Source organism: Cnephaeus nilssonii (assembly GCF_951640355.1).
Source record: "Cnephaeus nilssonii genome assembly, chromosome: 13".
Taxonomy (NCBI): Eukaryota; Metazoa; Chordata; class Mammalia; order Chiroptera; family Vespertilionidae; genus Cnephaeus; species Cnephaeus nilssonii.
Window position 1 is genome coordinate 39,787,395 of NC_137084.1, and position 25,759 is coordinate 39,813,153.

At 45.1% G+C, this 25,759-nt stretch overlaps 1 protein-coding gene across 4 annotated transcripts; it reads left to right on the top strand.

Moving 5' to 3' along the window:
- Positions 1–1,305: 1,305 nt before the first annotated feature.
- FHIP1B (FHF complex subunit HOOK interacting protein 1B) lies at positions 1,306–25,373 on the top strand. 4 transcript variants are annotated; one of them, XM_079787859.1, is made up of 13 exons: positions 1,347–1,419; positions 5,850–6,024; positions 11,319–11,648; positions 11,781–12,419; positions 12,768–12,926; positions 13,114–13,200; positions 13,406–13,573; positions 17,479–17,558; positions 17,755–17,960; positions 18,338–19,117; positions 21,887–22,065; positions 22,222–22,384; positions 24,851–25,373. In XM_079787859.1, exons 3-13 carry the CDS (start codon positions 11,511–11,513, stop codon positions 25,210–25,212), a joined length of 2,961 nt encoding a protein of 986 aa, XP_079643985.1. In that variant the 5' UTR covers positions 1,347–1,419; positions 5,850–6,024; positions 11,319–11,510; the 3' UTR covers positions 25,213–25,373. The 4 variants fall into 4 exon arrangements, with proteins under 4 accessions (XP_079643984.1, XP_079643986.1, XP_079643987.1 ...); XM_079787858.1 differs by lacking the exon at positions 5,850–6,024 and having other exon boundaries at positions 1,306–1,419; XM_079787860.1 differs by lacking the exon at positions 5,850–6,024 and having other exon boundaries at positions 1,306–1,419; positions 17,755–17,918.
- The last annotated feature ends 386 nt before the right edge of the window (positions 25,374–25,759 follow it).

Sequence of the window (25,759 nt, forward strand, 5' to 3'; positions counted from 1 at the left end):
CTGCTTGGATAGCCCAGCCCATAGTCACCTTCACCCACTGGGTCTATATCTGAGCTAATTATTTCCCCCCATCTGCTTTTTCTCTTATAATTCCTATCTCTGGCCTTTCAACCCCTGACATGTTGTTCATTCTTCCTTGCCTTGGTATGTGCCTTTGAACTGAAACTTCCACTGCTTTTAAAATACTTTTTATTTTCAACTATTTTTGGGCTTACAGAAAAGTTATAAAAACAGCACAGAAAGTTCTTGTAAACTTCTTACCCACGTTCCTCTTATCATCTTATATAACCAGAGTACAATGTTCAAAAACAGGGAATTAACATTGATACGATACTTGCAACTAAACTGCAGACCTTATCTGAAACTTCCGTATCTCTTAGTTTATCTTACTCTTGCTCGTTTCACAAGATTGCTCAGACACTATCTCCTCCTGAGCTCTTCTTTCCCCTCAGCCTCTACACCCACAAATCTCCATGCTAAGTGCTGTTCTTCCATGACACTTATTATTCTATGCTGCAATCGTCTCATTACAAGATTGAGGTCCTGGAGGACAGAGGCCGGTTCTAATTGATCTGGCATCCCGCCTGACAAGGAGGCGCTTATTCCGTGTTCCTGAGTGACTGAATAAGACCGTGCGCAAGGTGTCACGGGGCAGCAAAGTGCTGAGTAGCCCAGAGGAGCGGTCATCGCCCAGGTACCATCCAAGCCGGGCGCACAACCGGAGCAAAAACAATCAGACGATTAGCAGTCAGCTCCTTCCAGGGCTCTGCTTTTCCACAGGCCCCGCCCACCCACGGACACGCCCCCAAGACCGGCCCTTTCGTGCCAGCCCCGCCCCTTCCACGCCCCCTCTTCCACTCCAAGCACCACCCAGGACCCGTGGTCCCGGCCCTTCCGTGCTCGTCTCTTACAGCCCATCTCTCTCCTAAACCCCCGCTCTCCGGTCTTTTCCGGGCTCTTAAAGTCAGTCCCGCCTTCGGCCCACTGGATCGACCTTCCCCCGCACCCTCCAGGCCCCGCCCCTAGCCCCTGGGCCTCCGCCTCCCCAGAGGTCTTCCCCAGTGACACGCCGGAGTCCTCCTGAGGGGCGGGGCGTACAGTACGAAGGGGCGGGATCTGGGGGAAGAGGCGGTGCTCCTCGCTCGGAAGGCCGTGGTGGCCCCGCCCCTGCGCTCGGCCGTTGCCGGGAAACAGGCATCGACGCTCTGGCTTTGGCCCCGGTCTAGCCAATGAGCTGGCACGCCACTGCCCAGTCGTGCGTCTCTGGGCGGTTACGTGTGGTGCGCGGGGGCGCGGATTGCGTGGGGCGCGGGGCGGGGCGCGGCTGGTGCGCCTCTAGAGCGATGGCGGCGGCCTGAACTCACCTAGCGGTTCCGCGGCGATCGGGCCTGGTCAAGGTCCGGGTTCCGTGAGTGAACGGTAAGTGAGGGTGGGAGGGCTCGGAGAGCGCGGGAGGGGATGAGGCACTGGCCATCCCGGCCCCGGGTTTGGTGACTGTACGGGTTGTGAAGGGACAGGGTGAGGGCTGGCGTGTGGCGAGCGTCCGGGTGTGTGTCTCAGGTAGGGGAGCCGGGTGAGGTAGGGGTGTGTGCGCAGGTAAGGAGCTGGCCTGGATGAGGGGCTGCGGCGCTTTCCGAAGGGCCAGGTGGGAGGGACTTGTGAACTGGAGGGGCTGGGACTCCTGTGGGCAGGGGTGAGGGACGCCCCGGGACCCGAGTGCGGGGGTAAGGCCGGTGCGGGGAGGGGGAGAGGAAAGGGCGAAGGTGGGCTGGTAGTGATTTGGTGAGGGAGTTGAGGGTAGGGCATGGGAGGAAGGGCAGGGTTGTGAGGTTTGGATAAGGGTGAGAGCTTGGTTCTGAGGCTGCTGCAGTGGACTGCCCCGGCCAGTGAGAGCGGTAGTTCTAGCCTGAGTAGGACAGCTTAGGTGTAAGGGGTGTGCATCTGGCACTTCTGCTCCCATGGGCCCTACACATTTCGGAGGACCAAAAAAAAAAAAAAAAAAAAAAAGGCATCATGGGTTGATAGTAACTATGAAATTTTTTAATTTTATTTTTTTGTCTTAGTCTTCAACAGAGTAATCACTGGGACCCGTTCCCCCGGTTCCTCCTTGGGACTGCAAACTTGAAGATGGTCCCTCTCATGGGATTTTTTTGGGGCTATTTTTGCCTATATTTTCTCTCCACCTGCTTCTGGACAACCTTACGCTGCTGCTCCTCACCTGTGCTGAGCAATGGGGCTTTGATGGTTGTCGTATAGATTGGATTAACCAAGTTTGGTCACTAATTCTACTTTCATGGAAATCACATGGTTTGTTGCACACAGCACTATATTTAGGCTCCCATTCAGAAGCCTTTGCTCTCATATTCTTACAGGTAAATGAAAACAAAAACGATTGAGGTAAAGTTTAGGTATAGTAAACTGCTCATATTTAAAATGTACATGTGTGATACACTTTGACATGTTTACATCTGTGAAATCACCACCACTTTCAAGATATTGAACGTTTCTTCTCCTTCCCTCAACCCCCCGAATTTTCTTCTGTACCTTTGCAATTTGTTCTTTCTTCGTCAACTGGATGCTGGTTTCACTTTATTAGTATTTTACAGGTTTCCTATCTTCCTGCCAACCCACATGCCCATGAAAAACTTGAAAGTTCTGGAAAGCTGGGTTGGCACTCAGTGATAATAGCCACTTTCACACCAATAAATTTTCCTCTGTGCTGACAGTCTACCACAAAGGCGGAGCTAGGCCTTTCCTGTCTAGACCCTTCTCTGAGAATTGGGGGCAGCCCAAGTTCCCATTCTGTTCCAGATTCTCAGCATCAGAACCAACTACTATTCTGTCCCATGGTATGTTTTCATTGCTTCTCTCTGGTGCTAAACGTGCTGGTGGAACCTTTGGCAACCTGCCCACTGGACAGTCAGAACCCTATCCTATATAATAAAAGGCTAATATGCAAATCAACCGAACGGCAGAATGACCAGTCGCTATGATGTGCACTGACCACCAGGGGACAGATGCTCAATGCAGGAGCTGCCCCCTGGTGGTCAGTGTGCTCCCACAGGGGGAGCGCCACTCAGCCAGAAGCTGGGTTCACGGCTGGTGAGTGCAGCGGCGGTGGCAGGAGCCTCTCCTGCCTCTGTGGCAGCGCTAAGGACCCCTGGGGGTCCTGGACTGTGAGAGGGGCGCAGGCTGGGGTGAGGGGAACCCTCCCCCCGAGTGCATGAATTTCATGCACTGGGCCTCTAGTAGAACCTATATGTATCATAACAGGATTTAGAGCAGTGATTCCTAAACATTTGGCCAAGGATTTTGCCAGTCCATGATAAAGTTTTCATCCATCCAAGGTGGAAGGAGAGAAAGACTACATAGGAAACATGAGTTTTTCATAAAGAAATTTATTCTGAGATAATTATTTCTATTCTTTTGGTGTTAAAGTGCTCTCCCACTAATGAAATAATGGTGATAGTAGATGGTGGGTTTAAAAAAATGGTCTTATTAGCCAAAATAAAAATTAGCAGCCCTATATTTTAATAAAAAATTATTTCTACTGGTTAGTGAATTCCAGAAATTTAGAGTGATGATGATGAGGCTGTTGTATTATGTTGAGGAAGCATGTCTTTATATAGTAATTCTATATAACTTCTGACATTTGAACCAGTATTATACTTCACATAGCAATCTCAAATTTTACTGGATTTACATAGATACCTTGTGAAGTAGGCAAGGGCAGGAATTCTTATTTTATAGATGAGGAATCAAATTAGAAAGCCAGAGGTCACCTAGTGATAAAATGTCAAAGCTGAACCCAAATTTGGTCTTCTGAGAGTAAGAGTGACTTGGAGAAAGAAAGTTTGTAATAGAGAGTGAAGGTGATGTGGACTAAAAGACAAATGGTGTATAGGAAGGGTTGTGATGACATGGAGGGCATTATACTGGCAGAAAGCATTTTTTATGATTTGCAATTGTTCTATTTCTAAAAGATGAAAGATAGCTTGAGGGTGACATAGGAATGAGGGTTCTGCTTAAATTGTGGCAATGACATAGGAAGAGGTATGTATAATACCTGGATCACATTTTGATAGTGGTAGGATGAGTCAAGTCACGTGTCAGAGGGTTCTTTGGGACTGTCCAAGTTCTTGATTATTTTGGAGAAAGCACTGGGTTTGGTAAGCTTATTATTTGCTATACAAACTCTTTGTTGAATAGTAGTACATTAAGTATAATGGATTTTGACTTATGGCATACAGCTCAGTGGTAGATCTGGGAAGGTGAAACATAGATGAGGATGAGAATGTAGAGATAGAAACATGTTGTGTGTAACCATTTATTTCACATCTGCTAGTGCCAGGCATTCTTCCAAGTGCTGCGAGAACAAATTCATTCATTCATATATTTATTTATTCATTCAGCAAATATTTATTTAGCATATAGTCTGCCTGTGTGATGCTCACCTTTTATGAGATCATAAGATAAATAACATGGTCCTCTGAGGTCTCAAGGAATTCTCAATCTGATTGGGAAAGTTAGACACATGAAAAAATAATTTCAATTTAGAGAGAGAATATGAAATAAAAAATATATCACGAGGTGATTACTTCTCTGTATGTAGTCTCAGTCTCTCCCTATATTCCAATTATATATATTCAGTGATCTATATATCTCCAAAGGTATCTCAAATTTAACATGTCCAAAACAGAAATTGTCTTTGCTCTTGAAAGCCTGCTTTTGCACTGTAGGCCCCATCTCAATCCAGACTTCGGTGTCATCTTCCATTATTTCTGTTCCTTGAGTCCTTGCATTTAATCAGCCACTGAAATCTTAATACATTTGATTCTCTGTTATTTCTTTTCTCTTCATTTCCATTGCTATAAATTTACTGTTAAAGCGTTAGTTTACTTCCTCCTTATCTCTCATCCAGACGTTTTACCCCCAACAATCTCCTGCCTTTAAACTTGATTTTTTCTAGTCTGTCCCTATCCCTAGAACGATCTTTCTAAAAATACAAATCTGATCATGGAACTCCTCAGCTTAAAAACTTTTGGCTCTTTGTGTACTGTAGGACAACATCCAAATTCTTTAAAATGCATCATTTGGCCTGAACTCACCTCTCCAGCCTCATCTCCTGCCACTCCCTACTCTGTGTTCTAGCTTGAATGAATTGTTCACAGTTCCTTAACAAATTTGTTACTTTTTTGAGCCTTGAAATCTTTGTAATAGCTGCTTCCTCTACTAGGAATGCTTTTTCTTCTCTGCTCAGTGAACTTTCCTCATTTTTAAGATCTAGTTCACCCTTACCTTTTTTTTGACACTCTTTGGCACACATACCCACCATGGGTAGAGATAACCATGTGAGACATGGGGATTCACTGTTACAAATGGAAGTTAAGATATGATTCATGTTGTGAGTTATAAGGGCTTTGCTGGAGTCAGATGAGAGGATTCCCTGTGAGAAGCAGAGGTACTGGGGAGAGGAGGTAGTAAGTAAGGACCATATACTGATAGCCCATTTGTTTTACACATATAGGCAGAGGGATAGACAAGAAACGTAAGCTGAGCTCTAGGTTGGTAGGCATCTTTGAAGTAGATCTTCCCCCATTCTCCCTACCCCCTTATTCCTATTAGGTTTTAATCCGGTCTTGCTACTTTCACTATTTAGGATAATAGCCCATCCATACCTATTGTATCAGTATCAGTCATCTTGCCTAGGAAGCGCCATTGCGGGGAGAGGAGCCTTAGGATTTTATTGACCTGTTGTTAGAAGGCCATTCTGGTCCCTTCCTGTATGCTGTACATGTTGGCAGGTGTATCCCTGCCCCCAGCTCCCTTTTCCTCTTTGCCTCTCCCAGGGCAAAGTTTCATAAGTGAGGCCGAGCCACTTCCTGCCCCGTGCTTGCTGTTCTGTGGTTGCTGAACACTTGCTGAGTGTTTTGGGCCCTAAGAAGAGTGCCGGACTTTGGCTATTTGTGGGTTTGAAAGATCATCTCCTTCTTCCCCTTTTTTCTTTGTGGCTGGAACCTGAAGGTAAGTCTGTAATAGAGTGGTGATTTCACAATTCTCTTTGTCTTATTCTGAACTTTGCAGGGTTAACAGGGAGTGAGGAAGTCTAACTAGGGGATAAGGGACACCAAGCTATGATTTCTTGTGTTTCTGCAGTAGATGAACAGGGCCCAGGTTAAGTGTTGGCTTTTAGGTTCTGGGACCCTGATTCCAGCCTGGCTCTTGTCCTTGAGGTCTTTGTAAAGAGATGGGGTGGGGCTGAGGAAAGGTACAGGAGGCCAGTCCCCCTTGGGCCTGTAAGCAGTGCCCTTTGTTAGTTGAGCAGTGGAGCAGAAGTGGGCACCCCAAGTATATTGCAAAGTGGGTTTGTTAATTTTTGGAACTGAGTTCTAGAAGCTGGAAGCAGTTTAGTTTGGGACATGTTACTGCCTTACTTTGCTGAGACTGGATGCTTGGCCTTTCTTCGGCTCACTAGGGTATGTGTGAGGTTGTGAGAATGGATATTCCAGCACAGGTTAGGTCTTTCAGTCAGAGATGAGGGCACCTTGGTGAGACAGGATCAGGAGCAGGAAGTGGAGAAAGATAAATGTCTTTTACAGAGCCCCTGCTTTATGCCTGGAGTGCTACATAGGTTATCTTATTTATTTCATCAGAAACTTATAGATGAGAAAACTGAGGTTCCATTGTGTGAAGTGATTATTTAAGGTCACTTAGCTGGAAAATGTGGACTGAGATTCAAGCCTTTGAGGGACTCCAGAACTCATGCTTTACCTACTTCTTTTTGTTTCTCTTTCTTGAGCTTTGACCTCTATTTGTTTTCAGTCCTCAAATGAGATGTGATTGAGAAAGCAGTCTGTAAACAATAATACTCTTGTCTCAGTCAGGGATTTTTTAGGTAGCAGATAACACAAATGGGTTTGGAAAAAATTAATAAAGGGATGATATTTACGGAGATAGGGGCAGTTTAAGGAATTCAGTAGAGATAATACAGTATTTCAGGGCTAATAACAGTGAGAGGGCTAGTAAGGCTAGTAACAGGAGACTTGTTAAAAAGATTCTCGGCTATAGTCTTTGCCTTCTCCAACCCATGCCTACGTGGGACGGTAAGTATTTGGGAAGATGGGCAAGTCCTTTTCTGGTATGTTCCTGCTGCTGATAGTTACTAGTTTGAATGACTGTATTTGATGGTTTATAGGAAACCATGTGTGAAAGACTGAGCATCCATTCTGTGGCTCTAACACTTTCTCACCCCTTCTCTTCTCCCTCACCCCCACTCTCTTGGAGAAAAGGTTGGGTGGAGGAGGTAGTGGTAGATATTAGCTTCTCTGTTTCAGATTTTTTATTTACCTAAAGTGGCACCCATTCTTTATTATTGTTGATCTCCTTTCTTAGAGAAAGTAGTATACCTCTTTTTCTCAGACCAATCCTATACCTTATTTTTTGTTCAGTTATTCTCACCTTATTTACTTCATAACCTGTTACTTTCTTCAGATTTCTTTTCCTCATTTGATAAATATCTTTGAGGCTCCCCATCTAAAACCAAACCACACCAAACCAAACCACACCAAACCAAACCAAACCAAACCAAATTAAACCAAACAATAATAACTCTTCCTCTTAACCCCCTACCCTCCCTCCCAGCTTCTTTAAACTATTGCCCTATTTTCATCCTTCCTAGTATTACTAAATTTCCTGAAATTGCATCTTACTCATCTTTGGCTCCTAGTCATTCTTTAACCATTTACTTTCCTAAGTTTAGCTAAACTGCGATTGCTAAAACCAACTGACCATTTTCAATCTTCATTCTACTTAATCTCTCTGTAGACTATGGGAAAAACACCAGTTCCTTGAAACATTTTTTTTTTTTTTACCCTTGATTTCTAGATTACCACTGTTTCTTGGATTTCTCCTTCCATTTCTGATTACTTTCACAGTTTTCTTTAAAGAATCCTCCTCCTTTACTTTACTAAATCCTGGACATGATGGATATCCTATAGGTATGTCAAAACTGTACTCATTCTCTTTTTTGAAACACAATTCCCTTTGTTATATATTCCTAGTTTGTTAATGGCATTATCTTTTACTGAGTCTCCTATACTTCATATTCAGGCCTTCTCTTATCTTCCATTTGTTTGCCATGTCATGTTGCTTTTATTTCATGAATAAGTTAAAGCTGGAGGCAGATTTCCTGTGTATGCATCCCAGTCTTGCACTTACTAGCTGGCTCGCTTTGACAATTTATTTAACCTTTCTAGGCTTTGATTTCATCATGTCTAAAATGGAGATAATAGTACACCTAGGTTTAAATGAGGTACTATATACATGTAGTGCTTAGAATAGAGCCTGACTCAAAGTAAGTACTCAGTATATGTTAGCTGTTATAATTATTTTTAATTCATCATTCAGTTCCACAAGCATTTTTGAATGCCAGGCACTATGTTGCCACTGAGTTTCAGGGAAGAATGAATGATATGGTCACTTTTGTTAAGGAGTTTGCTATTAATGGCAGAGATATTATAGGTATAAATTCAGTATATGACATGCTAAGATAGAGGTGAATCTCAGATTTACCTTTTCTTTGCTAATCTTGAACTTACCACATTAGTTCATGCCATTTTTTTTCTTTAACCAGTTAACTGCCATGTGTCCAAAACGGAAACCATCCCCACACACCATGATATTTTGAATTTAATTAAAATCAATTTGCAATGAATATTATAAAAATAAATACATTACTCACAATTCAGCTGAAATTGTAATGTATTTTCAGCTGAAAATTCTCACGAAAAATGATTTTAAAGTTGGTCAGGGCTGTCACTTAGGGAAAACATTTTTTTTTTTTTTAATAGACGTGTGTGGCGTGTGGGGAAGATCCGCCGCTTGCGTCTTTAGATGCTTATGGCATACAATGGGTTAAAACAGACTGTTGAAACAGATTATAAATTGTCCACTGCCATCTGTCTTTCTGCTCCACCTTATACTGCTATCTGGCTTATTTTTAAAGGCAAATTTGATCTTGTTATTTCCTTGTTTAAAAACCTCCTTTGTTTCTAGGGTGTCCATAGATAAAACCCAAACTCCTTAACATGATATTCTATGATATTTATAACCTTCACCCATATTTACCCTTCAACTCAATATTGTATCTCTCTTCTCTAGATAATCTGTAAGCCATCCAAATTTGCAACTGTTCTTTTAATTCGTTATGCTCTTTTATAGTGCCATATTTTTTTACATACTGTTTTTAATATGAAGAAGGCCTTTCTTTCCCTCTGCTCTCTTTGTGGCCAGTATCTGTTGTTAAAAGATTTAAGTTAGATAACACCTTTCTGAAATCTTGCAACCTCCTAGGAAGAATTAGTTGCTTCCCTTTATGGCCACCCCCCCCCCCCACCCCCCGGCACTTTTGTAAGTCCCTCTGTTTATAATATTTACTAGAGTTTTTATTTATGCTCCCCCAGCATTTTTTATCCATTTTTCTATTTCCAGTGCTTCTGCAGAACACTGCCCAGTACTTTATCAGTGTGGTTATACATTGAGTTAATCTTGTTTGCTATTTAGGATTGGTCCCACCCTTTATATAAACTGTCTCCTGTTCTGTAGAAGGCTTCCTTAAGCATATTTGCTACATTCCTTTATTTGTGAGCTGGTGATGATGAGAGAGAATATCTGGGTTGAAGAGGATCGCAATGTGGGGCTGTTGCCAGGTCTCTGGGTTTCTTCAGCTCTTGTTGAGTATAAAGAGGAAGGACAACTGAACCACACCTTTCCTCTGAAGTTTTTACTTTCTTGAGAGACAATACTGCTCAGGGGTGGTGGTGGGTGTGATGGAGAAGGAACTGTGAGCCACCAACTATTTTGTTACTTTTTCCTTTTCTTTCTTTCTTTCTTTTTTTAATATCTTTTATTGATTTTTTTACAGAGAGGAAGAGAGAGGGATAGAGAGTCAGAAACATCGATGATAGAGAAACATCAATCAGCTGCCTCCTGCACACCCCCCACCGGGGATGTGCCCGCAACCAAGGCACATGCCCCCGACCGGAATCGAACCCGGGACCCTTCAGTCCGCAGGCCGACGCTCTATCCACTGAGCCAAACCGGTTTTGGCACTTTTTCCTTTTCTTTAGTGAAGGTGCCATGTCATGTCCCCAAGAGTGAGTGTTGGATGTATCTGACAAGAGTGGGGAATATGTGTGTATATGGGAGTGTGTCCCTGTGTTCCTTGGTAGAATTAAAATAGTTCTGCTCTTTCAGTTGGCTCTGCATTTCCACCTTTTAAGAGTATTCAGACATTTAAGGGTCTATTTGTCCATTTCCTACTGGGTAGGCTTCTAGGGAGGGAACTGTGATAGGCAGAACAAAGTTTATTCCTCAACAGTATCAGAGGGTTGTAGTCAGAGGACTGGATTTCTTGATTGTTCATTCATTCATTTACTACTTCATTCACTTACACATTCATACATTTAACAAATATTGAGTCTTGAGGCACTGAGGATACAACTTTAAATAAAACAGATAAACTATGCCCTCTGTGAACTTACATTCTAGTGGGATGATAGATAATTTCATGTAGTGAAAACTGCTAAGAAGAAAGTAGGATCAGGAAGCTAGAGTGAAGGTGGGAAGATGTGCTATTTAGATAAAATTATTGAATAAGGCCTCTCCTAGGAGATGGCATTTGTAAAGAACCGAGTAACGTGAAAGATTAGGAGAAGAGCTCATCAGGCAGAGGGAATGGGGAAGTATTCAAAAAGGCCTGTGTGAGTAAAGCATGAGTGAGGAGGAGGATGGTAGGAGATTGCACAGATTAGATTATATAGGGCCCTATAGGCCAAGGTAAGGAAATTGGATAGTTACTAGTGTGATAGGAAATTATTGAAGGATATTCAGCAGAGGAGAGATATTATTTAGGTTTTAAGAATATCACTGTGCTGGCTGTGTGTAGAATAGACTCTCGGGCAAGACTGGAAGTATGGATGCCAGATTGGAAGCTATTGTAGTGAGATGTGTTTTGAGGATAGAGATGATAGGGTTTGATGATGAACTGGATATTAGAAGGGAAAGAAATGAGGATGATATTCAGGATTTCGGCTTGAGCATGTAGGTGACAATGTTGCTATTTATTGAGATAGGGGAGGCTGGGGGAATAATAGGTTTAGTGGTAGAAATGAGTTTTGTTTTAGACTTGGTAAGTTTAAGATGCTGATGATGTGCGTGTGTGGAATTTTCAGTGGAGTGGTGGCTCTGAGTTCTTCCTGCTGGGTAGAGGAGAGTGGCAAACTTCTGTTGATCTTTTCCATTCTCTCTTTTTGAATTAGATTTGCAAGTCTGGACTGGTCAGCAACCTCTGGGCTTGTCACTTGGAGCCTGGTATATCTTCTGGCTCCATGGCCAGCTACTGGCTCCTATAGACCAGATGAAGCTGACTGGAAACACAAGTGGAGAAAGCCTCCAGCTGGCAAATTCTCAGAGTGTGGTCCTCTGGCCGCTGGCCCTGCCCAGCTGGCCTCATGGAGAGGATGAACTGGCTGAGCAGACTGGCCTCCCGGGGCCCTGGGCACCGTGTACCTCAAGGGGCCAGTCTGCAGACCCCTGTCGTGGCTGACCCTGAGACCTGCCTTATGGTCTTCAAGAATCACTGGTCCCAGGTAGGAGACTATATGCCAGAGCGCCTAGTCTGTTGGCTTCCTGAGTCCTCCTAACTTTCTTTGTTCTCTCAGTGTGTCATTTAGTTACCCTATCATCTTAGATTCCCTCTATCTTCTGTCCTGTGTCCCCAGGTGGTGCGAATCCTGGAGCGACAAGGCCCTCGGGTAGCTCCTGGGGGTGCAGATGATCTCAGTGCTGTGCGCAACCATACTTACCAGATGTTGACGCTGCTGGCAGAGGATCATGCAGTCCCTTCAGCCCCCAATGCCCCTGGGCCCCTGCTGGAGTTTGCTCTGCGCGAGGATCTGCTAACCCGTGTATTGGCATGGCAGCTTCAATGGGATGAGCTTGGGGATGGGGTTGAGGAACGGCGGGCTGAGCAACTGAAATTATTTGAGATGCTGGTGAGCGAAGCTCGCCAGCCACTCTTGCGGCATGGTCCAGTTCGTGAGGCTCTGCTGACCTTGCTGGATGCCTGTGGCCGCCCTGTGCCCAGTAGCCCAGCACTGGATGACGGCCTGGTGCTACTTCTCAGCCAGCTGTGTGTGTGTCTGGCCCGGGAGCCTTCATTGCTTGAGTTCTTCCTGCAGCCACCTCCTGAGCCTGGAGCTGCCCCTCGTCTTCTCCTCTTCTCTCGCCTTGTTCCCTTCGTCCATCGAGAGGGCACCCTGGGCCAGCAGGCCCGAGATGCCCTACTCCTGCTTATGGCTCTGTCAGCTGGGAGCCCCACCGTGGGCCGCTACATCGCAGATCACTCTTACTTCTGCCCGGTCAGCACCTTTTGGGACGGGGGGTAGGATATGGTGTGGGGGCACTGGATAGGAGATGTAGAAGGTCTGTGTATCAGGACTGTCCTCAGGAACCAACCCCCTGGATTTGAAAGGAATGCCTGGAATTGGGGTGGGGATGAAAACATGGCTTAGGTGCACAGGGCAGGAACTAAGGCTCTCCATGGGCCAGTGTTTCTAGGTTGTCTTGGAACATTGGGTAACTAAATACCTGCTCTGGTCATATCCCTTTCCCTTATTCTAATCAAAACTCTGGGTTAGTAGCTGCCCTGTTCCCCTTTTTTATATTGTCTGAGCCTTTGATAACCTATTCTTGGGGATGGCCCCCAGGTGCTGGCCACAGGGCTGAGTGCCCTGTACTCGTCATTGCCCCGAAAGATTGAAGTTCCAGGGGATGACTGGCACTGTCTGCGACGGGAGGACTGGCTGGGAGTGCCAGCCCTTGCGCTCTTCATGAGTTCCCTAGAGTTCTGCAATGCCGTCATTCAGGTGGGACTGGGGTTCTCAGGAGGCCTGGCTCTTGGACATTCTGGGGAGATGGGGTGGGAGGGGGTGCATTCCCTGGAGTTCTGCTGTTCTGTCATCTTGAAGGTAGGGTGCCTACTGTACCTGTCTATTCCCTTTCAGACAGTGGCCCCCCTCACAATCCTCCTTCCTCTTTCTTGTACCCCTGTAGGTGGCTCACCCTCTGGTACAGAAGCAGCTGGTTGATTATATCCATAATGGGTTCCTGGTACCTGTCATGGGCCCTGCCCTGCACAAGGTGAGAGTCATGGGTAGCAAGACAGAATAGGGGATTAGGCTGATGGGTGGCAACTTCAATGCCAGGACGAATGTGGGAAACAGTGGTCTAGGTACTAATCTCCTTTTCCCTGTCTGCTCCTAGTTCCTCCTTAAAACTCAGGAAATGACTCCAGTATATGTGCAGGGAAGCCCTAAATTTCCAAACTTTCCCTCCCTTCATCCAGACCTCTGTGGAGGAGATGATCGCCAGTACCGCCTACCTGGAACTTTTCCTACGGAGTATTTCAGAGCCTGCCTTGCTCCGTACCTTCCTGCGATTCCTGCTGTTACACCGGCATGACACCCACACCATCCTTGACACCCTCGTTGCCCGAATTGGCAGCAACTCCCGGGTATGGCCCCTTCCTCTGTCCTGGCTTACTTGGGTGAGCCATCTTCTCTCTCTGACCTGTGTTCTGGGCGGGTGTCACTGCCCTTCTTTGGCCTTTGTCTCCAGTAATCACTTTAAAGTTGACAGCATTTACTTTCTAGTATTTAACTTTTAACCATTTTGGTACAGATTTTAATCTGCCTCCCTGCGTTTGTAATTTATGACTCTGGAACACAATTTCCTTCTCTGGATGACTTTGGGTGCTCATCATGGCTCTAGGTTTTGCCATTGTGCTACACTTGTTGATGTATCATTGACATGATACATCGTTGATATGAAATAGTCGTGTAGTGTTCTGTGGCCTGTTTTGGGTGACTTAAGATTGCATTTTCAGGTTTTGTGTCTGCTTTGATAGCTGGCCAGCTGCTACTGGCATGCTTATCTTTTTCTCCCTTTGGATTTGCTGCATTTGAGCTGCTATAACTTGGGGTACACACCCATCTATCTACTTACATTACTTCCTCTTGAACATGATTGTTCACTATGTGCCATGCTGTTCTATGGTATTGAGTATATAATGGTATATTAGATAGACAAGGATGCTGACTTCATGGTGCTTCCTGTATAGAGGAGATAGATAAGCAAACACATTACTGAAATAATTGAACATTGTAGTCATTGTAATGAAAAAGCAAACAGGGTGCTTATAAAATAAGATGGTGGTAAAAAAAAAAAAGTCACACAAAAAAAACCTTTCTGAGGAGGTGAGATTGAGCTAAGACTTAAAGATCATGAGGGAGGTAGCTTATTGAAGAGCAAATGGAAGAATAGTCTAGGCCAGTGGTCAGCAAACTCATTAGTCAACAGAGCCAAATATCAACAGTACAACGATTGAAATTTCTTTTGAGAGCCGAAAACCGGTAGTAGACTTCTGCACATGGGCCCAAAGTTTCAATCACACTGTACGTGCGCGCCCACACGTGGTATTTTGTGGAAGAGCCACACTCAAGGGGCCAAAGAGCCGCATGTGGCTCGCGAGCCACAGTTTGCTGACCACTGGTCTAGGCAGAGGGAGCAACATGCAAAGGACAACGAATGGGGAAGAGCTTAATGTATTTGAGGAAATGAAGGACCAGTGTGACTGAAGGTGTAGTGAGCAAGAGAAAGAAGGGAATGAGATGAAAGTAGAGAAGTAGGCAGGGTTCAGATCATGTATGGCCTTGTAGACCATGATAACAAGTTTGTATTTTAACCAATAGAAATGTATATAAAACAGGAGCAAATAGTTTCCAAGTGATAAAGACCTGAAGTCTTTCTTGGGGAGTAAATCATTAGTTTAACCATGGACTTTATGGCATTTATTTTGGCTCTGCAATCATTTTGGTTTCCTTTAATTACAAATAATTGGAGTTCCCTGGGTCCTTGTGTTTAAAACAGAAGTTCTTGGATCATGAAGGGTTCTAGAAAACTGTTCTAGATAATTGAGGTACTAGATAGTAGGGTTCCAGGTAGGTGAGGTTCCCAGATAGATATGTTTTGTATAGGTGAGGTTTCTGAATAGCTAAGTTAGAGTATATGTGAGATATTCGAATCTCATTCTGATCAGACCAGTGTTTTGAATCAAGTATATACTTCCAAATTTGAAAATGACAATAACTACAACAGGTTCTAAGCTCTGCCTTAGATCTCTTGGGTTATAATCTTTGGGAGTAGGCCTACAACGTGTATTTTTAAAAAGGTTCCAAAAAGTAATTATTATACATGTTATGGTTAAGAATTATTGGTATAAACCAAGAAAATAGATGTCAAAACTTTAATTTTACAAAGATATAAAAAATTTTATTTCTCACTATGCTTATGTTTGACCTCAAGGAATATACTGTTTATGTTTTGGGACAGTTGATTTCCTTCTTGTCATTTTTTTTTTTTTTCTTCTGTGCTGGCCTCTACCCATCTTGCTTTTTTGTCTTAATCTTAACTTCTTTGATTCTCCCTCATTGTCTTTAGCATATGTTTCTATTGGTCTCACATTTGGTCCCCTGTTCTGAGGAACCTTTTATGTTCTTGGGGATTTCCTCTTGGTTCCTGGTTCTTAGAGGAACCAGATCTCTTCTGATTTCAGGATGCCTGTGTTGGTCATGCAGATCTTTCCTTTCTGTTGTTTGGCCTTTAAAGTTTGATTCTGTTGGCCGGACTTTCTAACTTCTGCAGCCTCTTTTGTGGCTTAAAGTAAATCATACTCACTAGCCAGCCTGTGTGCCTATTTGCACTAGTTTTTTATTGCTGTAATAACAAATTACCACAAACATAGTGACTTAAAACAACATAAATTTATTATTGTACAGTTCTGTAGGCCATATGTTTGACACAATCTCTCCAGGCTAAGGTCAGTGTTGGGGGTGCTGCATTCCTTTCTGGAGGCTCTAGGAGAAGATTCTTGCGCATTTGGCTTTTTGGTAGAATTTATTTCATTGTAGTGATATGATTGAGATCTGTTTTCTTGCTGGCTGTCTGCTAGAGGCCCACCAGTTCTTGGCTTAGGGCCCTTTTCTTCCATCTTCAAAGTCATCCATGATGGATTGAGTCACTCTCATGTTTCAGATCTCTCTTCCCTTTTTTTTTTTTTGAACCTAGCAGGAAAAGGTTCTTTGCTTACTTGTGTGATTTGATTGAGCCCACTTTGATAAGCCAGGATTATTTTCCCATGTCAAATTCTGTTACCTTAGTCATATCTGCAAAGTCCCTTCTGCATGTAAGGTAAAATATTTGCAGGTTATGATGATTAGGACCTTCCAGTGAGTCTCAATATTTTCATTGCCAGTTAAAATTGTCATTTAGACAACCATGCTGTCCAAAATGTAGCTGCCTTTTAGTTCTCATTTAGTAAATGATGAGCACCTGGACTGTGCATTTAGTGCCCTAGACCAGTGGTCAGCAAACTCATTAGTCAACAGAGCCAAATATCAACAGTACAACGATTGAAATTTCTTTTGAGAGCCAAATTTTTAAAACTTAAACTATATAGGTAGGTACATTGTTATTAACTTAATTAGGGTACTCCTAAGCTGGCCTTTGCTAAAAATGTGGTATTTTGTGGAAGAGCCACACTCAAGGGGCCAGAGAGCCCCATGTGGCTCGTGAGCCGCGGTTTGCCGACCACTGTCCTAGACTGAGACCCAATAGTTGTCTTTAGGGAACTCAAGGTGTCTGACATACTTGCTATAAGGGAATTTTATAGAAAGCGCGTGGGGATTCAGAATGAGGGAGAATTTACATGTGTCTGTTCTCTTCCCTTACTTTTCTAAAATAAAAAGCTTTCCCCTATTCTGGACCTACCTATTTTTTCCTTTTCCTGTCAGCTGCCCTCCAGCTTTTCTTTAGCCTACCTTCTGAGAGATAACATTGGTGTTGGAGAGGTGACTCAGCCGCCTGTTCACAGCCCCGCCCACATCCCAGCTGGTATTTTTCCAGGTTCCCTCTGTTTTCTTATTGGTAGGCATTCAGTTACTGTGCTGCTACAGTCTCTGCTGACAGGTATTCACCTAGTTATCATGTTGCTGTTGTATCTTGTTACTCATTCAGTTTTGGTATTTCCTAGGGTCTCTTTTCATGGATATTTATTCCATTTAAATATTGCTGGAATCTCTGCTGACTGGTGAATATAGCTAGAGAGTTTGCTGATATGTGTATGGTCTATAGAAATACATTGACCTTGACAAATGGTTCATTCCTATCTATTAATAGTGAAGTCTTGCCCACAAACATTATTTGGTCATTTATTGAATGACTTTTATATGCTAGGCCCTGTGCACGTTGTTTTAGGAGCGGTTGGTTGGGCCAGGGGCTGGGAGGGTTCCCATTTGGTAAACATCTTGGAGGGTAGAGAGCTATTATGGTGACTCCCTCCCTCCTCTCCCACCCCTCCAGCTCTGCATGGTCTCTCTCAGTCTCTTCAGGACCCTACTGAACCTCAGCTGTGAGGATGTCCTGCTGCAGCTGGTTCTCAGGTACCTGTGCAGTCAGGGCTGAGGGATGGCTGATCCTGAACCCTCAGGGCCTTGTGCATTGCTGGGGTGATGGGTTAAATAGGGGTTGCTCATGTGTTTCCTCTTGGAGGCAATTCCAATGGCCTGCCTGATGTTTTCCAAAACCCTGTCCTTCCTTTCTGATTTATTCTGTGTCCTTTTTCTCTGTCTTTCCTAGGTATCTTGTCCCATGTAACCATGTGATGCTGAGCCAGAAGCCAGCTGTACGTGATGTGGATCTATATGGTCGAGCAGCAGACAAGTTTCTCTCCCTAATCCCACGCTGTTGTCGGCACTGTGCCCCCAGCCCACCCCGTCCAGAGCATGCCTCGTGGGCACGAGGTGGGCCTAGCAGAGAGTCAGGGAGAAGGGAGGACATCACGGGTATGGCCTGGATTCTGGGGGAGCTTAAGAAGGGGGGTTAGGGAGGTGGCCATGAGTGGCATTCCATCTTTGAGGAAGTTAATGAGGGGTCTTGCAGGGTGGATCCTTAACTTCATCAAAGAAATTTAGCTTCGGAGTAAAGTTGTTCCTCTCTAGTCCAGTATTCTTTCTGTTTCCATTTTTTCTTTAGTATTGGTGGTGGTGAGATGGAGTGATGGATGAGGAAAGCTTTATTTGGAGGGTGGAGAGTTAGCTGTCTGAATTGTACCATGTTTCTGCTGCCTTGTTACCTTCTCTCTCAGTTTCCCTAGATGTCTCATCCTTCTTCCTGGACCTCTGTCTCTTCGATCCCTCTTATGTCTTTTTCCCATCTTTAGGCCCTGGAAGCCCAAGTGTTGATTCCTCTTCTGTGGTGACAGTACCCCGGCCCTCCACGCCATCTCGTCTGGCTCTCTTCCTGCGACAGCAGAGTTTAGGTGGCTCTGAGACCCCAGCCCCAGCCCCTCGCTCACCAGGGCTTGCTTCATCCCCGGCCTCTAGCCCTGGCCGAAGGCCAAGCCCTGCAGAGGAGCCTGGTGAACTGGAAGACAATTACCTGGAGTACTTGCGTGAGGCACGCCGTGGCGTGGACCGCTGTGTCCGAGCTTGCCGTACCTGGTCTGCTCCCTATGATGGCGAGCGGCCTCCTCCTGAGCCCAGTCCTGCTGGCTCCCGGACTAAGAAACGCAGCTTACTGCCTGAGGAGGACAAGGACAATGTGGGAGAAGGGGAGGAGGAGGAGCTGGGGAGTGGGAGACTGGCTGGGGGTGCAGGGGAGGGCCCTGGCCACCTGCCTCCTCTTCAGCTCAATGGGATGCCAGGACCATGGCCTGAGGGGGCCAAGAAAGTTCGTCGGGTGCCACAGGAGGGAGCAGGGGACCTGCTAGAGGGCCCCTCTGAGGGCATGGCAGGACTAGAGGGCTTTGGGCAGGAGCTCCGGGATCTGGAGGTGGCATTGAGTAATGGGGGGGCCGGCTCAGAGCCTCCCCTAGAGCCTCCACTACCTCTTGAGGAGGAGGAGGCCTATGCAAGCTTCACCTGCCCCCCTGAGCCCCCTTGCCCCTTCCTCAACAGCCCTTTGCGGACTCTCAACCCGCTGCCAAGCCAGCCCTTCACTGGTAAGCTACTTACCCTAAGCCTTCTCCTTTGTGTACTCTGCATGTTTTTGAAGTGTTTATGCTGGTTTCTGAGATTTCTTGGCCATGTCATTTCTGTGTACTTGCCTAGCTCCTCATCCATTTTGCTTGCATTCCTTCCAGATTCATATTACGTCATTCTTGTGTCTTTATGTCTGCGTGTACATCTTCCATGCTTGTGCTGTTTTGAGTATTGACTTATGTCTGAGCCTTGTATGTCTGTCCTATGTGCATGTTGCTCCTCTTCCCCACTCTGGCTATTTCCTGGGATTTGTGATCAGGATATTCTCTGTTTGGTGCTTTCTGGTGAATCAGCAATATATCGGAACCATGTGGAAGACATACCTGCTGTCTTGTATATGAGGCACCTATCTGTAAATCATGCTGTCCCCACCAGGTATCTGGGTCTTAGCTCTCCTGTCAGCTCTTCTGTGGCCCAGGATCTTCTGGTGTTCTTCCCCTACCCAGCCCTGGCCTCCTTTCTCCCAGCCTCTTCTCAGAAGGACTCAATTTCAAGTTTCTCCTGTTCCCTGTCCTTGTACCTTGTTGGTTGCCATTACTGTCTAATAAGATTTAAAGATTTATGATTAGTAATGAGGAATGAAGCAAATAATAAAATACCTCTTTAGGGCAGATGACGGAAGTGTGGCCCTGAGCTCCTTCGCTGAGTTCTTTTGATCTCTGCAGGATGCCCTTGGAGCTAGACCTGACCTGAATGGCTAGGCTAACTCCTCTTTGTTTTTGTTTGAGAGCCAGTTCTACCCAGCCCAGCCCTCAGCTGGTTCTTATTCTTACTCCATACCCTATGTGAGGGGGAAGAAAAGTGAAGCAAAATCCGCCTCTGGGAAGCAGTGTAGTGCTTTGGACTAGACATACCTTGAATTAAGGTCCCATGGATGCATGCAAATCACTTACTACGATGCTGATACATTGTTAGAACTCAGCAGGTGGTAGCTTTTAAGTATGATTATCATCTCTTGAGTCCATAGCAGATATATATATATATATATATATATATATATATATATATATCTATATCTATATCTCGAGGACATGCTTCATTGATTTTAAAAAGGGGGGGGGGAGAGAGAGAGAGAGAGAGAGAGAGAGAGAGAGAGAGAGAGAGAGAAAGAGAGAAAGAGAAAGAGAAGAGAGAGAAGCATTGATGTGAGAAACATCGGTTGCTTCTTGTACGTGCTGTGGTGTATGCGCCCCCATTAAGATCGAACCCACAAGCTAGGTATGTGCCCTGACTGGGAATCAAACCCACGACCTCTTGATCCATGGGATGATGCCTAACCAACTGAGCCACACTGGCCAGGGCAAGTGCATGGCAGATATTGGTTGACCAAGGCAACCACCCGTCTCTGGTTGTTTGTAGTCTAGTTGTCATGCCTTGATCAGTACCTGTTCTGACTGGGCCTGAGATGTATTGCCATCCTGTTTGCACAGCATCAGGGATTCATGATGACTCCCTCTTGCAGGTTTCAGAAACTGTATCTTTTCAGTTATTTATTTAGTCTTTGCTACTTTCTGCTCAGTACCACTAGAAGGTGGCATGCAGATTTTACCACATTTTTGAAGCATTAATTGAAGCTATATCCTCTTACTTTGTAAACTCATCTGAGCTTTTTGAATTTTCTCTTGTAAGAAAGTACCAGGAAGCGAGAGGAACAGAAGGACATAGTTATGTGTTATCTTAGGACCCTGCTAAGATAGAGTTGTTTTGGAGCTAAGGCTAGTTATGTGCATCTGAAGTGGAGAACATTCTAGAATATTTCCCAGGCTTCACTGCCTCTTGCCCTTCATTGTTATTCTGTTTCGATTCATAGTACAATTTTTAGGTACACTTTCTTTCCCCCATAGATCCCTGGTCAGACAGACTGTGATGGTCTGGAGTGCTCATGCTGGGGCTCATTGAGGCCAGTTCTCCCAGTGGAACAATCTAATCCCTTCTGCAATTCTCTGCCCTACCAAAGAGGCTGCCCTGACTTGGTTTTCTCTGGCTCTCAATTCTCAAGCTCTTTTTTTCTACAGATTCTTTTCCACCTTCTTGATTCCGAGCTCCTAAAAAGAGCTGATTTCTTCTCTGGTCCTCCAAACGTTTCTCCCCCACTTTAAGTTGGCCTATATAGTCACCTTGTTTGCCTTTGTTATACTTTCTTGCTTTCTTTTTGACCCAAGTCTAGTGTTATCTTCTGTTTTGTGTGTAACCTGATTTCTTTTGGTTCTACTCACTTTCTCATTCTTTCTTCTTTTTTTGCCTCTTAGATGAAGCTCTTAAAAAGACCTGTGAAATGTTATGTAGCTTATAGTTATTATTGAATACTTACAATTTGCTATATTTTAGGCTAAATGCTTTAGATGCTAGTCTCCTTTTCATCCTCTTAATAACTTTGTAAGTAGGTATATTTTCTTATTTTACCAAGTAGGAAACTATGCTTGGAGAGTTTTGATTCATCCAATAACTATTAAAGGATAAAGCTGAAATTTGAAACCAGCTCTCTCTGACTCCAGAGCCTATGATCTGGCTCTTCAGCTCAAGTGTAAAACTAGTATCTGGACTCTTGTGCGTCCATGTGGTGTCTGCCATTTTATCTTCTCCAGAATAGGTGGTCACAGGATATTTAAACATACCCAAAGACTGACATACAAATAATTACCATCGAGTCGGGGGTCTCTTGTTTTGGGGAGGAATGCTTGCAATGTGCATTGTGTTCAGGCCTTTATCCTTGTGCCCACCTCCCCCAGGCCCCTTCATGGCTGTGCTCTTTGCCAAACTTGAGAACATGCTGCAGAACTCCGTCTATGTCAACTTCCTGCTGACGGGGCTGGTGGCCCAGCTGGCCTGTCACCCCCAGCCCCTGCTCCGCTCTTTCCTGCTCAACACCAACATGGTCTTCCAGCCCAGTGTCAAGTCCCTGCTGCAGGTGTGCGATGCATGCATGCATGGGTGCGTCCAGGCTCCATGGTGGGCCAGGCCCGCAGCTGGAGTGGCCCTGGGGGGCTGGGAACAGGCCCAGTGTTTCTAGAAAGGACTGTCAGTCTAGCGCTACCCAGAAATGTCATGAAGTTGTGCTTTGTAGGTTTTGGGCTCCGTGAAGAATAAGATTGAGAGCTTTGCGGCCTCCCAGGAGGACTTCCCAGCACTGCTCTCCAAAGCCAAGAAGTACCTCATTGCTCGTGGCAAGTTGGACTGGGCTGAGGGCCCTGCAGCAGGACCTACTCCTCGCCGCTCTGATTCTCTAGGTAAGGCCTATTCCATCACCTCTCTCCCGAGCCTCCCTACACAGCTAGTTAACCTAGGTCAAGTGAACACTTATTAAGAGTGAAGCTTTGTGCTGGGAACTGGGAACTGGCAGAAAATGGAGTCTTGGTGTTTGTTCTCAGGCTTCTTATCAGGATACAGTTCTGTCCACTAAGAGCCAAATCAGCAGTACCAGCAAGAACTGCTCTGGTAGTTGGGGACAGGTAAGGGGACAGAGTAGTCTCTAGGTTAGATATTGTTACAGCTTTGTAAAGGATGTGGCATTTGACATGGGCATGATGGTACTCTGTAACCACTCCATGTACTTTTTTCCTTAAGCCCATTTGATATCTGCTCTCTTGCTCTTGGATTTGGGTAGGCAAGGATTGGGATGGCCTTATTCCTCTGTTTAGGGAACAGCATGAACTACTTAGTTGGAGCAGGGGATTTGGAAGGTGGTGGAACAGCTGGTAGTAAGGCTGGAAAGCTTTGACTAGAGCAGAAGGTTCTCAGAGTAGAAGTTGGGCTGTGTAGAAGTTGTGAGGTTTTAGGCTGTGAGAAACCGTTGGAGGGTCTTAGATCTGGGAGTGGAGAGGTAAGTGCTAGGTGAATTGGAGGTAGGAGAAAATGTATTTAGGACTTAAAGGTTTGAGTAGTGGAAATAGAAAGGAAGAATTTGATAAGGTGGAAATGGGCTGGAAATAACCACAGAATTTGGTGAGTGGTTGTGAAGTATAAGGAAGCAGGAACGAGTTATACATGACCATGACATTTTAAATTTAAATCTTTCATCAACAAATATCTGAGCACTTGGCATATGTGTTATATATTATCTTTGGTACAGGGGACTCAGGGAGGGACCAGATGAGATCTTTGCCTTCAGAGAGCTAACAGTCTGGAGAGAGAAGAAGGGAGAGAGAGACTAGAGGAATCTCATAACCAGGGGAGCAAGGTCTCAAAGGTGGTGTGATCCAGAGCAGCAGAAAGGATTAACTTTGGATAGGAAAAGGTTTTTTCCTCCTTTGAGGCAAATGAGGACAATTTGAAAGGAGGAAATGATATGTATCAAAGGGATTGTGAAGTGTGGAAGGGAAAGTTAGGGTATTAAAGTCACCCTTTGTTACTCAAAATAGGAGACAAAATAATATGCCAAGACCAAGAGTGCAGATGTCAAGTGGGGCTTAAGGAAAAAAGTGCATGGAGTGGTTAGAGAGTACCAGAAGGGTTATTACACAGTTGTGAAGACCCAGTGAAGTTCTTTAGCATGATTTCCTGATGGTCTAGTGCTGTGCATATTTCTTCCTTCCACATTCCTAGTACTGTGTTCTCTGTGACAGGGCCAGTGATACAAAGGTAAATGAGACAGAGTCCAAGCCCTTAAGCTCACAGATTAGTGTATGACATGTAAGCAAGTTATTAATACAATGTGATTAGGGCAATGAAGTGGGAAATCAGTGGAGGGCAAATCAGAGCGGATTTTTCAGAGGTGGAGATAGTGAAATTAATTCAAGGATGAAAACTAGAGAGGGCAAAATTAAGGTGGAGGGGGCTACAGAAGCATGCCAAGAGCTTGGAGGGTTCCAGGAAGAGCAGCTAGGTGTGGATGCAAAAGCAGGGTGGGGGTCTAGAGAGTTTTGAGAGGAGGTTGGAGGAGTGTAGGCCTGGTTGTGTGGTGAAGGGTTCTGAATGCCAAATTTAATAAATCTTCCAGCATCACTCAAAATTAGAGGCAGAGAAAGCGAACCATATCATGATCTAGAGACTAGATGCTTAGAGTTAGGCCCTAGATATGGACGTAGATCCACAGCCAGGAGTCTAGACAGAGAATTAGAGGAAAGAAGTCAATATTATAAGTGGCTTATTTGAGTTTAAGCTGACATGAAGCTGTGTGGCCACAACCAGTGGGAAGGTGGCTTTGGCGAATATAGGAGAGGGACTGGTAGAAGGTGAAGTGGCACAGGAGAGCAGATCTTGGATAGATGGTGGAGTATGACAGAAATGATAAAGTCGCTAAACTATATGGTTGCATAGGTAGCGTCTGTGGGTATTGAAGGAGAAAGGATGTGGGTCAGGTGAGATAGACAGGGGAAGGTGGAAGTGGTTGACTAGTTCAGGAGGGTGATAGGAAGTATGATGTAAAGCCATGTTATGGACTGAGGAGAAGCAGCTTGGTGATGGTAGAATAGTCATTGGAAAGAGGAGAGGTAAGAGAATCCCTCAGGGTGAAGGGTCATGGAAAAGGAAGGGATCTTGGCTGGGAGTGAAGTGGCTGAAGTGTTAACTGACTGGGAAGACTGAGGATGGTTTGCTGGGTGGGGAGGCTGGATAGAGGGAAGAAGGTTGGTCAGGCAGCATTTTGGTGTTAGTTAGAGTCCTAGTTGAGAAGTCCCTAGGAGGGGTGGGAAATTTCAGCTCTTAGACCTAGAGAGTGTGCCTGACCTCTGCACCTTCACTCTGTTTATTTGCAGTGAAGAGCCGGAGGCCATCATTGGGGGAGTTGCTCCTGCGACATGCACACAGTCCAACCAGGGCCCGGCAGGCGGCGCAGTTGGTTCATCAGCCTGGGAGAGACAGCACAGGACTTGGCCTAGGTGGGGGCTCCCCCGGGGCTTCCACTCCGGTTCTACCTCCCCGGGGCGGGACCACTGAACGCCAGGGTGAGGCTCTGCGAGTCAAGAATGCTGTCTACTGTGCAGTCATTTTCCCGGAGTTTCTCAAGGAGTTGGCTGCCATCTCCCAGGCCCATGCTGTCACCTCGCCTTTCTTGTTGGATACTTCAGAGGAGGGGAATATCCCTCCTGTCTCAGGCTTCGGGCCCCTCAATCCTTAATTTCCTTTCATGGACAATCAGGGCCTTGAGTGGCCTGGGTTGGGGCCATGGTACAGGCTCCTTTTTATGTTTGGAGGGAGTGGCAAGAGGACTTTTTAATTTATTTCAGATGAATGTTTTATGGAGAACTTGTTGCAATATGTATAAAAGGGAAATCTCTATTCTGTGCTCATTCTTCTTTCCCACCCTTTTGCTATGGGACTGGTACTCAAAAAGGTTGTACATAGATGGGGAATTGGTCAGGGATATTTTCCTTTTGGTGAGAACATTGATGCCAAAGTTTCAAGGTACTCCTTATTCCCTTAGAGCAGGGTTGGAGAATGTCTGGCCGGCCCGCAGGCTGTATAAAGACCTCGAAATCACTTGGTTTGGCCCTGCCAAGACATTAGGGGTGAGTTAATTAAATGTTTGACCAAATATAGCAGGCTGATTTTTAAGTGGCCTGCGCGTAATGGTATAAATATTCAAAATGGCCCTTGGCAGAAATAAGATTCCCTACCTCTGCCTTAGAGGATGAGGGGACATGAAGCCTAGGGAAAATATAGGA

What these genes read in the sequence shown, in the direction of transcription:
- FHIP1B (XM_079787858.1), top strand. Translation starts at nt 11,511, where the DNA reads ATGGAGAGGATGAACTGGCTGAGCAGACTGGCCTCCCGGGGCCCTGGG. An exon ending in TGGGCCCTGCCCTGCACAAG is followed by an intron (nt 13,201 to 13,405) that starts GTGAGAGTCATG and finishes CCCTTCATCCAG; the next exon opens with ACCTCTGTGGAGGAGATGAT. An exon ending in GAATTGGCAGCAACTCCCGG is followed by an intron (nt 13,574 to 17,478) that starts GTATGGCCCCTT and finishes CCACCCCTCCAG; the next exon opens with CTCTGCATGGTCTCTCTCAG.